Raw genomic sequence first — 15759 nt, 5'->3', positions numbered from 1 at the left:
GTAAACTGAAGAAGGCTCGCTGGGCTTCCCCAGTTAAGAGGGGTGCCAGCGCTCGTGCCCAGTCGTCGCGAGCCCAGCCCTCCGTCGTGGCGGTGTTCTCCAACATCTGCAGGTAGACTTCTACATCATCATGGGCGGTCATTTTGGGCAACAGCTGGGCCACCTGTACCCGGGGATCTGGTACCGGTACGCGCTGGCGGGCGGCGGCACGGAGGGCGGCAACCTCCTGCTCAGTTTCCCCCTGTCGAGCGGCGAGATGCTCCACTATTTGCTGCTGGCGGATGCTGACCTCCGCCAGCCGTCTCCGTGAGCGTGATCCAGTGTCAGGGAGTCCGTGCGTGGGCTGCTTGGTCACGGGCTGGTTTCTGTAATGCAAAGGAGACAACACGTTAGCTTTCCGCTTCTGGGAGACCATCTCTTCTCCCCTTCCTCGGGCCTCACGCGGCTTATCTGGCCGTGGGCTGATGACTCTCAGCTGTGACCAATCAGCCCATGATGAGCGGGTGCAGGTGTTCCTCGTCCGTTTCCAGGGCAACGCTGATGTGAGCTCGGGACGCTCGTCACAAAATAATATCGTCGTATGTCGTCTATGAATTAAATTCCTTCATTTTTGAAGTCCTTGAAGGTTGCATGTGGAAAAGCATATAGAAAATTTTGTTTAAAAGAGATGTTTGTGTACTTTTTTATCAATTATGGTGGCAGTTATTCATCAAATGATGGTGACTAGAGTTATTACCAGGCATACATTGTGAATAAACAGCGATATCAGCATTTAATTCATAAAGAATTCCCCCTTGTTCTGTACTTTCCAGACTGGATGATATCTCGCATTGATATCCGTACTGTATCTGTGTTCCCTTGGCACAATGATATTCATTGTGTGTAAGGGACTTAGGGATAAAATGCTAATTTCTTAGCTGTGTCACCAGGGCACACTTTAGCTCAAAATAAGCCTGAATCACAGATGCTGGCCTTTTTGCTGTGGGAAACCTCATCTCAAAGGAGCTCATCAGATGGCAAATACAATATATTTGTATATTTGTATAGTTGTATTTTGTATTTAATCTGTATTTATGTTATCTGTATGCACCAAGGGTCTGAGAGTAACGCAATTTCAATTCTCTGTGTGTATGTGCTGTACATGTGGAAGAATTGACAATAAAGCAGACTTGACTTGACTTGATCAGTATGTTGGAAGCTATCGCAATAACTGCATTGTCCTTGTGGGTGCTCATAGACAATGGACTCGAGGGCAATGTTAGGCTAGCACTTTAACTCCTGCTGAGCTGACTTTTCAGTCCCAGGTCATGGGTTCTGTAATGTGCCCCAATGTTCAATGCTGCTGTCTGAGTTCAGATGAGTTACACCTATATTATTAAAACCACAGGATGGATGTTTAGCTTGTTAGTCCCTGCTGGTAGATGTCGGTACTGCATCATCTGGCTGCTAAATGCATCTTATCCATTGACAACTATTCAATATTATCAGTGTATTCTATTTAGATTAATCGTTTAAACCACAAAAATTACGTAAATTATTCTCTGTCTGCTTCCATTTCCCATCATAGATCAGGATAGTCAAAGCTGTGTGTGTTTTTGTGGTGCCATCAGCTCAATTTGAATGCCCTTTATAACATAGTCCCTCTCTCTCTTTTAGAAACCCAAAGCATGGAGGAATGTGGACAACAGCTGAAAAGAATCCTTGACTCTCCTAGTGTCCCTCAGGCTAACCACCAGCTCCTGGTTCATCTGACCCGACACCTAAGTAAGGTGGCCCAAAGTGGTGGAGCAGCTCAGACAAGCCCCAGGCTTCTGGCTCTGGCCTACAGCGAGGCCATCTTTAAAAACAACCACTTCAGGTACTGTAAATAACTTGTTGTGAATTGAAATCCACATTCATGAAAAGTCTTCAAGACACACTTCCATTCAAAAGTTTCAGAAATATGTTTTTGAAGTCTCTTATACTCACCAAGCCTACATCAAAAATGCAGTAAAACAGTAACATTGTGAAATAATACTACACATTAAAACAACTGTTTTCTATTTTAATATATTTTAAAATGTAATTTATTACTGGGATGGCAAAACTGAATTTTCAGCAGCCATAAATCCAGTTTTTAGTGTTACATGCGATATTGTCAATGTTGAAAATGGTTGTGCAGCTCACATTTTAGTGAAAACCGTGAAACATATGTTTAATTCACTATCTCAACAAATTAGAATATGGTGACATATCAATCAGCTAATCAACTCAAAACACCTGCAAAGGTTTCCTGAGCCTTCAATATATATATGATATATATTGTTTGATTGCATTATATAATAATTGCTGTTAATAGTGTTCATCGTCTGTTTGATTAAGTTTTTAATAGATTTTTCTGTACGTTTCGGCCATATGTACATTAACTGACAGTCACCACTGATAAGCTACCACTAAATATTGTAGAAACTTAATTTGCTGTAAAGTTGCTTTGCAACGATTTGTATCGTGAAAAGCGCTATACAAATAAACTTGAATTGAATTGAATTCTCTTGCAGTTCTATAAAAATGACTGAAAGCGTACACATGCTCACATTTACACTTACATGTACATGCATGTTCTTTGTTTCAGCAGAAAGCTCAGTTGAACATATGTCGTAGCCTATCTTTATTCCCCTAGTATAATTAAAGTGTAGCAGAAAGAGATGAGGGAGCTGTTATTCCTGATCTGTCCCTCGGCTGTAAGTACAATCTCATGAGAGGAACAGCACATAACATACAACAGATGGGAATGCTTATTAAAATGAGTTGCACTATGTTACAATCCCTTGTACTTGCCATTTGAAGTGTACCAAGAGTGAATGTTGATAACTCACTATTTATGTAACCTGACTATTATTATGTACCAGACCTCTGTATCAGACTATAATACATGATCATATTATTGTTGCATTTTTATTAACTATGGAATAGATTTTTTGTTTTGTTTTGTTTACAAATGTTCCTTATGCCACAGGTTAAATAAATCATGATTACCACAGGGTGACTGTGGAAAAGAGGTACGCCATAGTTGCCCACAAATTAATAATAATCAGAAATATTTATTGAGTATTTTATTGAGTTATTAAATTATTTTGCATTTTAATAATAAATGTCCATATAATATGTACCATAGTACTTTTTAGCTAGTTTGGTATTTCAGAGATTTGTATCTCATCACAGTTAAACAGATGATGACATCACACCCTCTATAAAGTGCCCTCCTGAATGAAGGAATTTAGTGCACATAATAAAAAGTAGTGTGCAAGTGAGTCACTGCTAACTCAGTCAGCACATTTTAGTCCATTAAGTCGCCTCACTCTTATTCGATTGTGAGCTGCTTTCCTGTCCCTCTGCCAAGAGACTCCAGTGGGACTTTCCCTGCTCTTAGCAGCCTGTCAATTGTCTTATGGCTCTGGGGCAGTTCAGGCAGTGAGAGGGAAAGGAGGGAGAGAGAATGCATTATGCCTCAAACAGTCATTTCTGGTTAGTCATCAGCTTCACACTCTACCTGAGGTCATTGAGGCATCACAGGACCTGAATTACAGCTGAATACATGAACAAATGAACATTCGCCTCTAAAAATCCAAACAAGTTTTGACTGTAAACAAGCAGTTAGCAGTTCACCCGTGGATCAGCCTCTGCAACTCAAGACATGACCTATGTGTTTGTGAGATTATGACCGACTTGATTCTTGTTGTGTTTTGTACTGTATACGTGTGTGTGTGTGTGTGTGTGTGTGTGTGTGTGTGGTTTCATGACTTGCAGTTATTAGAGCATTTGTTTAGGTTCAACGTCACTTTTCACCATGATGTGACTATATACTTAATCTTAAAATGTCTCTCTCTCTCCAGTGCGGATGTAAACCCAGAACATCATGTGAAAATTCTTGAGGCACTTATCATGGTTGGAGGTCTAGTGGAGATACAACCTGCTCCAGGTAGGACATCAAATGAGGTTCTTAATCTTCTAGAGTATAGGTTTGTCTTCTTGGATTATCTATTATTTGTATACCTTGTATATTTTTAAAAACTCACTTTTGGGACTATGTGATTGTAAGCTTATTGCATCACCCCAGGCTTCAGTTTTTGAGAACCCAGTGGGTTTTTATATTTATATTGATAGCTAACTTGTTAATTATCAAGAACCTTTTTTTAGCTAATTGTTCCAGCTGGTATCCCAGCCTGCCAGCTAAGACCAGCCTGACCAGTTAAAGAAGTGGCCAAAACCCTCTAAAACCAGCCTGCTGACCAGCTATGACCAGGCTGGGTGACCCACTAAAACCAGCCAACCAGTTTAGGCTGGTTTTAAGTGTTTTCTGTTTTTTCCCCCAGCATGGAATTATATTAATTATGTATTAATTGTTTCTAATAGATTTTGTCCAGACAAGTCATGCTTCTATGTCTTTGAGGGTGGACATTTCTGGAAGTAAATTTGAAAGTAGTGTCTTCTGTGGATGTAGGCCTAAATGTGTGTGTTTAAGGAAGAGAGGTTGAGAAAAGTGATTGGTTGATGTGTACTTAGTAAATGTTCATGGAAAGCTTGTGAGGGCTAAAATAATGAGTAACAGTTCACGATACTTGCATCTATAGGTACTTGCATTGATGCAGCTTTTTTACTCCACCCAGACCTGATGAAACTTTGTTGTTTTGGATCTTCTGGCTTGACACTCCAAACATTGAATCCAAGAATCCAAACATTGAGTTTCAGTCATTGAACTTCCTGCAACATAATATAAATTAATATAGGCCTATTAGATGTCTGGAGATAGTCTGGAGTCCCAGGTAGTCCTAGGAGGTTAACATTAGCCTCAGCTTTTTGTAATAAAGTGCATTAAATGTGAATTATATCAGTTCAGCACAATAAAATACAGTGGAGGATTTATGGTTTCCATTTTGATGCACTTAAGCAACTGACTTTGAGCAAACCCTGGCAATTATGAATGATGCACATTCATTTCTAAATTTGCAGTACAGCATTTTTGGATTTAAAACAGCAAGCATGGATAAACATATGGGTTCACAACAAATCTGACAAATACTTTAATTCACAATGTAAATATACATTGTGAATTAACCCAATTTCTCTGACACTCAAAGATTGAAGATAGAAATAGTGATTCAGTTTGTCAAAATGCATTTGAAAACGTAATTGGAAACGTTGGTCAACACAGTCTTTGACACAGAGGCTCAGTTTGGGGTGAGATAGACAATAACTTAGAGCTAATGAATGCACTACCCATGGACACATACATAGATTTATGGGGCCTGGTGTGACCTTCTCTTGCTGCTGTGGGGTCATAACCTTAGCCCCAAAGCAAGACTAGAGGTAATAATATCAGTGGCAAGCTTGAGCCTTACTTAGAACCAACAGGGTTATAAGCTATATTCATAAGCTATATTCAGTGATCTAATTCGATTGGCTGTCATATACCCTAATGTTTAAAAGTTTGGGGTTGATAAGATTATTTAAATGTTTTTGAAAGAAATGCCTTATACTCAACAACGCTGCATTTATTTTGCATTTATTTATTCTTATGACGTGTCAATGTTGATAACACTTTTGGTGCTTAATATTTTTGTGGAAACTGTGATACATATTTTTCAGGATTCTCTGATGAATAGAAAGTTCGTTAAAACGTTTTTTTTTTACATTGAAAACTTTTTAACATCTTTACTGTCACTTTTGGTCAGTTTATTGCATCCTTGATAAATACAATTATTAATTTCTTTCAAAAGAAAATCTTATTGACACTTTTTGATCAGCAGTGTAATAACTTTCATTTTATAAATATAAACATTTGAAACAATAGAAAAGTTTTATTCCACTTGCATATTTTACATGCACAGTACTACTAGCCCTCGAGCATCCTTGTGAATTTGTGTGGATAAATTAACTCAGAATCTGCAGAGACTGTGAGCACAGGCTCTCCTTCCTAATGGTTTCATCATCTCTTTCACTAAAGGGTACATTAAGAGGAGTCAGAGGGCAAAGGAACCTGGATGGGTGGCATACAAGCAGAGTGAACCTCTTCACAGCCCAAAATGTGATTTATACAAAACACAAAAGAGCAACTAGAGCAAAAAATAGGTTAGAACGCATCCATTCACATCATAACCCATCAGTTTATGTATGACTTCTTTTTTTTTTGGAGGCAGCCAGTAAAGTACCTAGAGTGCTTTAGCAAACAACTGACCCCTCCTGCGCCTCCAGCTCTCTAGTTTGGCCCTAATATGTTCCAGCTTGGTAGAGTTTGTTGGCAAAACATTGCGTTTAAAGAGCGATCTTTTGGGGGCCACGTCCGGCTCACTCTCTCTCTCTTGGATGACTGCACTTGTCAAATGCTGATGGATTCACTGTGGCTGTTAGCATGGGCTCTAGAGAGAAAGTGAGAGAGGAAACAAAAAGGAAAGTGGGCAAATACAAGTAAGCAAGGAGAAGGGAATGGCAAATACAGTTTAGGAAAACAAAGCCACTCTTATGGTATTTCTGTCACAGTCAAGGACTTCTGTTCTTCTACATTATGGAGAAACAACAGAAAAATTTAAACTTTTAGAGCATTTTTGAACATATATATGAGTCATATTTGCTCGTTTCAAAACCTAGTGAGCATTTTAAGGCATCATGTACACTACTGTTCATGCTCACAGACTAAAGCTAAAGCTACAGTAAATTCTGTAATATTTTGAAATATTATTGCAATTTAAATGTAAACATTTAAAAAAAATTTAAACTGTTATTCTGTTATATATTTCATTCTAAAATGCTGATTTGCTGAAAGAAATTTCAAATGAGCAGCATTTATTTGAAATATAAATCTTTTGTAACATTATAAAATCTTTACAGCCGCTTTTTATCAGTTTAATGTGTCCTTGCTGAATAAAATGATCAATCTTCTTAAAAAAAAAAGTAATCTCAAACTTTTGATTGGTAGTGTAGTTGCACTGCCAACATAAAGGTTACAAAAAGTAGGCTGTAACTTTATGCTGGCTTTTAGAATACTTTGATTTATTTACTTTCTACAGCAGCCTCACATGTGTCTTTTGCGGGGAAGGTAATCCCATAATGCATTTCAACAAGTTCAGTGAAAAAATAAGTCCAAAATGGCGGACAAGACAAAAGAAATGTCGAGTGGTGAAATAAACTAGGGATGAGGTGATTCACTTTAAAAGATTGTAGTGTTTTATTTGTAATTTATTTATGCAAAATTGTAGGCCTATATAAATTTAATTCATGGCCATTTATCAGTTATCGACTATACCATGAAAATAATAATCTGCCAGAATTTTAATACCACTTATTAATAAAAGATATATCAGTGTGATTAAAAAATTATTATTCTAACTGAGCGTATGCTACGTATGTTTATGGTGGGGTATCATATTGTTTGTTTTCTAACACCAAACACATGTAAAATCTCAAATTTAAAGTGTAATCATTTTAAAAGAGTTTAGCATTAGTATGTTGCTAAGTTATGTAGGCAGTAGGGAGTGAGGCAGCTTGCTAGGTTTTGGAAACAGATCGACCAAGCTATCCAAACTCTAGATCCTTTTTATCAGTTTAATGTGTCCTTGCTGCATATGAATGATCAATCTTCTTAAAAAAAAAAGTAATCTCAAACTTTTGATTGGTAGTGTAGTTGCACTGCCAACATAAAGGTTACAAAAAGTAGGCTGTAACTTTATGCTGGCTTTTAGAATACTTTGATTTATTTACTTTCTACAGCAGCCTCACATGTGTCTTTTGCGGGGAAGGTAATCCCATAATGCATTTCAACAAGTTCAGTGAAAAAATAAGTCCAAAATGGCGGACAAGACAAAAGAAATGTCGAGTGGTGAAATAAACTAGGGATGAGGTGATTCACTTTAAAAGATTGTAGTGTTTTATTTGTAATTTATTTATGCAAAATTGTAGGCCTATATAAATTTAATTCATGGCCATTTATCAGTTATCGACTATACCATGAAAATAATAATCTGCCAGAATTTTAATACCACTTATTAATAAAAGATATATCAGTGTGATTAAAAAATTATTATTCTAACTGAGCGTATGCTACGTATGTTTATGGTGGGGTATCATATTGTTTGTTTTCTAACACCAAACACATGTAAAATCTCAAATTTAAAGTGTAATCATTTTAAAAGAGTTTAGCATTAGTATGTTGCTAAGTTATGTAGGCAGTAGGGAGTGAGGCAGCTTGCTAGGTTTTGGAAACAGATCGACCAAGCTATCCAAACTCTAGATCATCTCAAGGCCATGGCCTGCTGTTTTTCTCTTTTGTTTTTACTCAACCATTGTCTTTCCAGTTCTTTCTTTCTTCCTTTATTTCTCTCTTTCTCTTTTAGCAATGTGCTGAGCTGACACTTTTTTTTTTACATTTATTTCTTTGCTTTGGCTGAGGGAGTGCTTATTTGTGTTGTGTTGAAAAGTCCAATCTATCTGTTACTCTTTCTTTCTCTCTCTCTCTGTGTATTTCTCTGTCCCTCCTAGCCTTTGTTTCCCATCACAAAAAGCTGTTCTCGGTCATGCCCTTAAGCACTGACTTTAACCTCCATATATTCACAAGCACACATGCATACGTTCTCTCCTGAGGTCATGTTGCAGCCTCATGGAATTCCCCACTGGCTGACCTGGTGTCCCAGATGACCCAGTGAAAATGACCAGTGCTTTCTTCCACAGCCTCTCAGCTGCACACAATCACATGCTTCAATGTACCATGTAATAATCTTTGAGCTGCGCACTCTGTGGCCTTTGTTCCACAGCCCTCTATCTTCATCCATCTAAGGTCATTTGCAAGCACAAGCTCAAATTTGGCATTCTGCTTGGTCATACAGGCCTCAAGCCTGGTCATTATGGGTATTTGTAGCACTCAAGCCTTGAGAGTGGGCAGTTAACATGAGAGTAGATGAGATGAGGTATAATGAATGCCGGAACTATTCATGACATTCTATACTTAGAATGCTTAGGATTGCTTTTTTACTGTATATTTTATATGATATTAGTGCCAAGCTGTCCTCACGTGCCATGGACTACTTCATCTGAGCTTTAATGCTTAAGAAGAGCAGATGCTCTCTCTTTCCCCCTTTCTCTCTCTCGTTTCCTGGCTTTCTCCCTCTGATTACACCATTTCTTCATTAAAGAGATAGCAATCTTATTAAGGTTGCCTCAGTTGCACTATAAAACACATTAATCTTCCTTAAAGGATCCCCTGCCTTCTCTTAGCGCAGGGCGAATCAAGCTCTGATTAAGATGACGTGGACGATCTTAAGATGTTTAGCTAGTTTTACCTCTGTTGACAATGTGATCAGGAGTAGAATTAGCCACAGCTGATGTGTGACGTTGTTCTAGATTGCATGCACGTTTGCATTGTAAAAACAGGGAGGGTTCATGTAAATTGTGAACATGAACATGAATAAAAATATATTTGTTATAATTAAATCATCAGCGTACTTACACACTGTTGTTTTTTTTATGTAAATCGAATTTGAACTACTATAAACTAACCTACATATGAATCCAGAAGAAAACATACTATTTTTAAATTAAAAATAAAAACATGCTTTATTTATTAATAATTTTTCCAAATGAGCACATCCCCAAAGGGAGGTTGCGTCAGATTTAGCTAACGTCTTGGGACATACTGGTTTCTAAAGTTTAGCCACGTAAACCCCCGCAGACAACACACACACACACACACACACACACATTTTGAATCATTTCTTCAGGCGATTTGCCACCTAATCTTACTCAAATATTTGATATGAAATGGCCAGTGTGGAAAGTACAGGCATGAAGCCAGGACACTCATTACTATCTGCCCAGTACTTTTACACACATTAAAAATTATGGAACAATGTCTACACACAGATAAAAATCCTTACTATCCAGCACAGACAAGAAAGACTCTGATTTGGGGATCTTTTAAGTGCTAGACTGTAAAAAAAAAAAAAAAGAGGATTTAGTATCTAGTATGTCTGCATGTTGACTGTGATGAGCTGTTATTTGTACTTATACCGAGCATTCAATGCTTAATTTGAAACGGCACAATAATGCAAGTTCAAAATAGCCCAAACTTTCTTTTATTTCACAATAATAATTTGAATGAAAATGCTTTTGGCACTGCAATACCCAGTCTGCAGTTATTCACCATCACTTTATGAGAACCTTAAACCGTGCTTCCTGACAACACGGCCAAGGGCACAGCTATGTTACTGTTTATGTTTGTCTTGTTATCGGTAGCTGTGCATTAATGGTCTTTAGGTTTCCCTCAAGGTCTGTTTCATGAGTGTTTCTCTACCACTAGGCTGTTTTTTTTTAATCAAAATGAGCAGATGATTTTAATCCTAATAATTTGGCCTGACAGTCCTACTGTTGTGCTGAGGCAGTAATTCTACTTTATATGTATCTGGCATACACACACGTGAACTTTTCGCTGCCAGGTTAGCTGCTCGCATATGAACGGTCTTTAGGTTTCCCTCAAGGTCTGTTTCATGAGTGTTTCTCTACCACTAGGCTGTTTTTTTTTTATCAAAATGAGCAGATGATTTTAATCCTAATAATTTGGCCTGACAGTCCTACTGTTGTGCTGAGGCAGTAATTCTACTTTATATGTATCTGGCATACACACACGTGAACTTTTCGCTGCCAGGTTAGCTGCTCGCATATGAAATGTGGTCAGTATATGAGTTGGGAAAGCTTATGGTCTGTGCTCCTTAGACATGCAAAGCTCATTATCATGGAGACTGGTTTGCATGTGCGTACTTCATTTGTGTATGTTTACGCAGAAATTATGTATACGCACTTAATGAACTAAGAATTTACATTGGTTCCTCTGGCATCAGCTTACTGCTTACTTCATTGCCTCTCATCCAATTATGTGTTTGCTCAGCCATGACATCATATGCTGTACGCATGAGGATTTATTTGGTCAGATTTACATATAGACAAAAGAACAGATTTCCTCACAATCTGATTGCGGAAAAAAAAAATTGCATGTACAGACTCAGAAAAGGCCCAGTGGACTGTAGTGCATAAAGTATAAGCATGTGTTTGTGCGTTTATGAATGTGAGTAAGTGTGTGTCACAAAATAATTTATACCACCATAAAAAGCAAATAAATCCTAACACACAGTTATTCGACCTTAACTCTTTCTCTCTTTTTCTCCTCCTCCTCTTTTTTTATTTTCTCTGTGTCTTGCTCTGTCTCTTCAGAGGCAGAGTTGGAGAGACAATCCGGACCAATTAATACAACAAATTACTCGCATACATGCAGAAATGTCATATGCAGATATACTGGCACTTTGCCAACAAAGGAAATTGGCTTAAAATAAAAGAGAGGGGAAAAAAAAGAAAAATGGCCTGGGTTTCAGCTTGGCAAAGAGAAATTGTTTTATGTGCCAGGAATGAACAGAGTATCAGTGAATTTGATCTTGGGATGCAAAGGACAAAATGATCGCCGTCCCCAATCTGATGTCTTTTATGTTGAGACTTCTGATTTTTTTATGCACACATGTCCATATTATGGACACACTAAGCACTTTTAGTATAGTATAGTCTGAGAGAGTCACTATATCTCACAGTGCTATATCATAAATTTTACAATTTTCTCTGTGTCTTGCTCTGTCTCTTCAGGGGCAGAGTTGGAGAGACAATCCGGACCAATTAATACAACAAATTACTCGCATACATGCAGAAATGTCATATGCAGATATACTGGCACTTTGCCAACAAAGGAAATTGGCTTAAAATAAAAGAGAGGGAAAAAAAAGAAAAATGGCCTGGGTTTCAGCTTGGCAAAGAGAAATTGTTTTATGTGCCAGGAATGAACAGAGTATCAGTGAATTTGATCTTGGGATGCAAAGGACAAAATGATCGCCGTCCCCAATCTGATGTCTTTTATGTTGAGACTTCTGATTTTTTTATGCACACATGTCCATATTATGGACACACTAAGCACTTTTAGTATAGTATAGTCTGAGAGAGTCACTATATCTCACAGTGCTATATCATATATTTTACATGTATTTTCATGCCTTGCAAGCTTTCTGTGATATTTTGTTGTGAAATTACTTTTGGTAACTTTTTAAACTTGTCAGCTGGGTAAATTGTGTCCCCGTAATTCAAAAGGCTTATAAATAATTCAGAATGAGTTTTTTTGAAAATCTAAAAATGCAGAAAGTTTCCTGTAAGGGGTAGGTTTAGGGGTAGGGTTGGTGTAGGGCAATAGAAAATACGGTTTGTACAGTATAAAAACCTTTACGCCTATGGAGAGTCCCCATAAACCATAAAAACAAACCTGTGTGCGTGTGTGTGTGTGTGTGTGAGAGAGATAGACTAAGGCAAGTACAAGGGAGTCAAGCTCAATTTAAGTACAGCTTGAGTTTGAATTTCCTGTACTCACTGGAGAAGAACGTAAAAACTTTTTTTTTTTTTACTGTTATGTTAGTATAATTGATATACTATTACAGTTTTTGGTTATATTTTTTCAGTTATTTTAGATTTGTTACATGTTTTTGTCACTTTTATTAGTTTTTCGTGTTTGTTTTAAATACAGTATGTCTATGTAGTACGTCTAGTTTTTATTACGTTTTAGTTTTCAGTTTTAGTTACTTTAGTACTTCAACAAAAATTAGAAATGCTGCCTAGGCAATTAGCTGAAATAAGATAAGTTGAAGTTTTTTGTATTTTATTTTATTTCGGGGTTTTTTTAGTTGTTTTTTTTTAGTTGGTTATTGAAAATAGGCCTGGCCTGTAGTACGTAGTATAACACTAAAGACTGAAATATTAATAACAGGAAGTTGCCTTTAAACCCATGAGCTTTAGGTTTGACATCATCACGTTAGCTTGTCAGAAACTGGCATGTGAAGAGATGAAGGGTGAGACAGGAACAAGCTGTCAAAAGATGTTTGCCGTGACATACGTGTGTTACCTGAGAGGCAGAGGAGTAGTAGAGCGAAGAGATGAAAGTCAAACTAGCAAAACACGAGTAACTTCAGCTCAACGCTGCATAAATGAGCAGCGGAGGCTTTGTCCTCTGTGAGTGAGGCCCTAATGCGGAGTGATTTACGAGGCTCAGCCCCGAGCTGGGGTTTTACGGCTTTTATGTGGCCAAGCAGTGTGTGGAGCGCAGTTTATCAGGTCATCTGCACTGTCTCCGATACCATCTCATTCTAGCCTGCGGAGAATAATGGTGTGACATTATGGGCCTTTAGCAAGCCCTTAGAGCAGGGGGTCAAGGTTAGCCCGTATAAAGATGTGAAATGGGCCCTGATATTGTCCTGAGCTGAGATGTGTAGAAACAGCTCTAATTTCTCTTCACATTTCAATAAAACAGCGGCCTCACCTTTCCTCTCATGGGTGGAAAGGTTTATAGGCAGCTGGGGGATCGTAATGGTCAGGGTGGCAAGATGGAAGCAGGAACACAATGACATCTCAGCCTCACACACACATGCACAAACAGTGCCCTGAGACCTCACACACACAGCCCTGCTCTTACACACACATTCACACTGTTTGCCCCGTCAACATGTGCCTCATGAACACCCATACACACACAGACACACATGCGCACACCCACAAGTGTGGTCTGTATATATTGCCCTGTCCCCTAGTGAAGAAGCATGGATAATGAAATTTGCTCTCAAAGGAGTAGCAATACTGGTTATATGCTTTTTGTGTATTTGATATTGATTACTTTTTTCTTTTTTTTTAAGTTGTTGATATCATATTTTAGTTTTACCTCAGGGCAATAAGTTGTTGTAAGCCTGGAATATTAATCATTTGGGTATTTTATTATTGTATTTTATTTTAATCTATGACCAATTTATATACAAATGTAGTACCTTAAGAAGTAAACAAAAAAAGGGGGAAAAAAGTATATTGGTAGGTCCCAGATCAAACCTGGTTAGTTTACTTTTCATATGACCAAAAAATGTTCTGTTCTGTTCTTTTTTTTCTTTTTCTTTTTCTTTTTTTTCTTTTCTTTTCTTTTCTTTTCTTATATAAAACATTTTATTTATTTAGAATATTAGATTTATTTTTATATGTCCAAATGTTTAAAATGACTATTTTATTTAAGATATTATTATTATAATTTTTTTTAATGATTTGTTTATTTTGTGTATTACCAAGTATGGTACAAAATGTACCATAAGAAGTTAAACAAAACAAAAAAGAGGTGGTGGGGGGGGGAGATGTGCATATTGACAGGTCATGACTCAAACTTGTTCAAATATGTTCATGGAAATTTGTAATGCATATATCATGCTAGGTACTGAGCGAGGCCATGAAGTCATATCTGGCAGCCTGGCATATAGCCTTTAGCTTAGAGCAGCTGTCTCGCTCATCCCTGCTGTCCTCAGACACACACACACACACACACACACACCATAACATGGCTATGAACATATGACCATGGCTCTTCTGAACGGTTTTCCCCTTAGTGCCAAAGGTCAAGTTGATTTGACCCGTGAGTTTCATGCACAACCACTCAGTATCTATTTCTGATCCCCCTATATTTTCTTCCTCCAGGGTTTTCTGTCTCTCTCTTTCTTTCTAGTTGTCTACCCACTCTTTTTTTTCTACTCACGATGACAATCGTGCTGGGTTGAAATGACACTTCAAATGTCTTAAAGGGGTCATATGATGCTTTTTTTGTATGTACTGTAAGATAACCCTTGACAGAGCCTCTTCTTATCTGATGTGGGCTGAGCACAATGGCCTGGGATGCAGCGTGCCGATTTAGCATCACAGCATCACCTCTCCCTGTGGGGTCTGACATCTCCAACAGCTCCTGCCATGAATGTGCAACATGATACGCTTTATTGAATGGCTTATTGCTGATGGAACAGAGGCAATTTATGCCTAGCGAGCTTCACTTCATGAGGACCCTAGAAGAATATCCTGTCCATTATTCTGTTGTACAGTACATAGCACACCCTGCCATGTATCAATTGGTCCTGGAGTTCAGAATGTCCTGCTCTGTTTATTGTATAAGCCTGTTGAGGACAGGGTGGATTTGGGCCAGTACGTAATATTTCTTCTTACTCAAACATGCCACTATGATTTCCTCTGAACCTAGTAACTGACTGCATGCACTAGGTTAAAATAATTTGTGGTAGACACCGTATGCCTATGCCTTATGCTATTGTGTATGTCATTTATTCTGTACTTACAGGAATAGTTTACCCAATTGTTGAAACTCAACCTCACCCTCAGGCCATCCAAGATGTAGATGAATTTAAAGAACAGATTTAGAGAAATTTCGCATTACATCACTTGCTCACCAATGAATTCTCTGAAGTGAATGGGTGCCGTCAGAATAAGAGTACAAACAGTTGATTAAAAACATCACAATAATCTAATAGCAATCACAAGACTCCATTCCTTCTTTTATGAAAATTATGATATTTTTTTTAAATCAGTGCTACGTGACTAGAGAAAACAGAAGAAGGACTGTGCTATTCCTTTAAAAAAAAAACTTCAACACCCATAATGCCCTGGGCTCAATTTGACTGAGTGGGGGCACAAAAATGCTTAAGTATGATCTGATGTTTTCACAAAAGCCCTGGAGCTGCCAAAAGACAGGAATTTTTTTAGTATCCTACTTTTGAGGTCCAAAAAAGAAAGAAGGGTATATGCCATTAGAACAAGACAAGGGTGAGAATTTTCATTTTTAGGTAAACTATCCCTGATCTTTAGAACTATACAGAGGTGTCACATCACAATATTAAAATTTTA

The 15759-nt window shown here is 37.8% G+C and overlaps 1 protein-coding gene across 1 annotated transcript in view; it reads left to right on the top strand.

Annotated features, from left to right (window-relative positions):
• pik3r3b (phosphoinositide-3-kinase, regulatory subunit 3b (gamma)) overlaps positions 1–15759 on the top strand; it is a 173741-nt gene that overhangs the window by 97937 nt on the left and 60045 nt on the right. Inside the window, exons 6-7 of the mRNA XM_016284731.1 lie at positions 1657–1858; positions 3873–3958. Coding sequence (XP_016140217.1) covers positions 1657–1858; positions 3873–3958 — 288 coding nt within the window. The remainder of the gene's footprint in view (positions 1–1656; positions 1859–3872; positions 3959–15759) is intronic.

The sequence above is a fragment of the Sinocyclocheilus grahami genome, unplaced genomic scaffold, assembly GCF_001515645.1.
Source record: "Sinocyclocheilus grahami isolate Dianchi unplaced genomic scaffold, SAMN03320097.WGS_v1.1 scaffold187.1, whole genome shotgun sequence".
NCBI lineage: Eukaryota > Metazoa > Chordata > Actinopteri > Cypriniformes > Cyprinidae > Sinocyclocheilus > Sinocyclocheilus grahami.
Note: the sequence above shows the minus strand (reverse complement) of the source record. Positions and strands in the feature narration are given on the sequence as shown.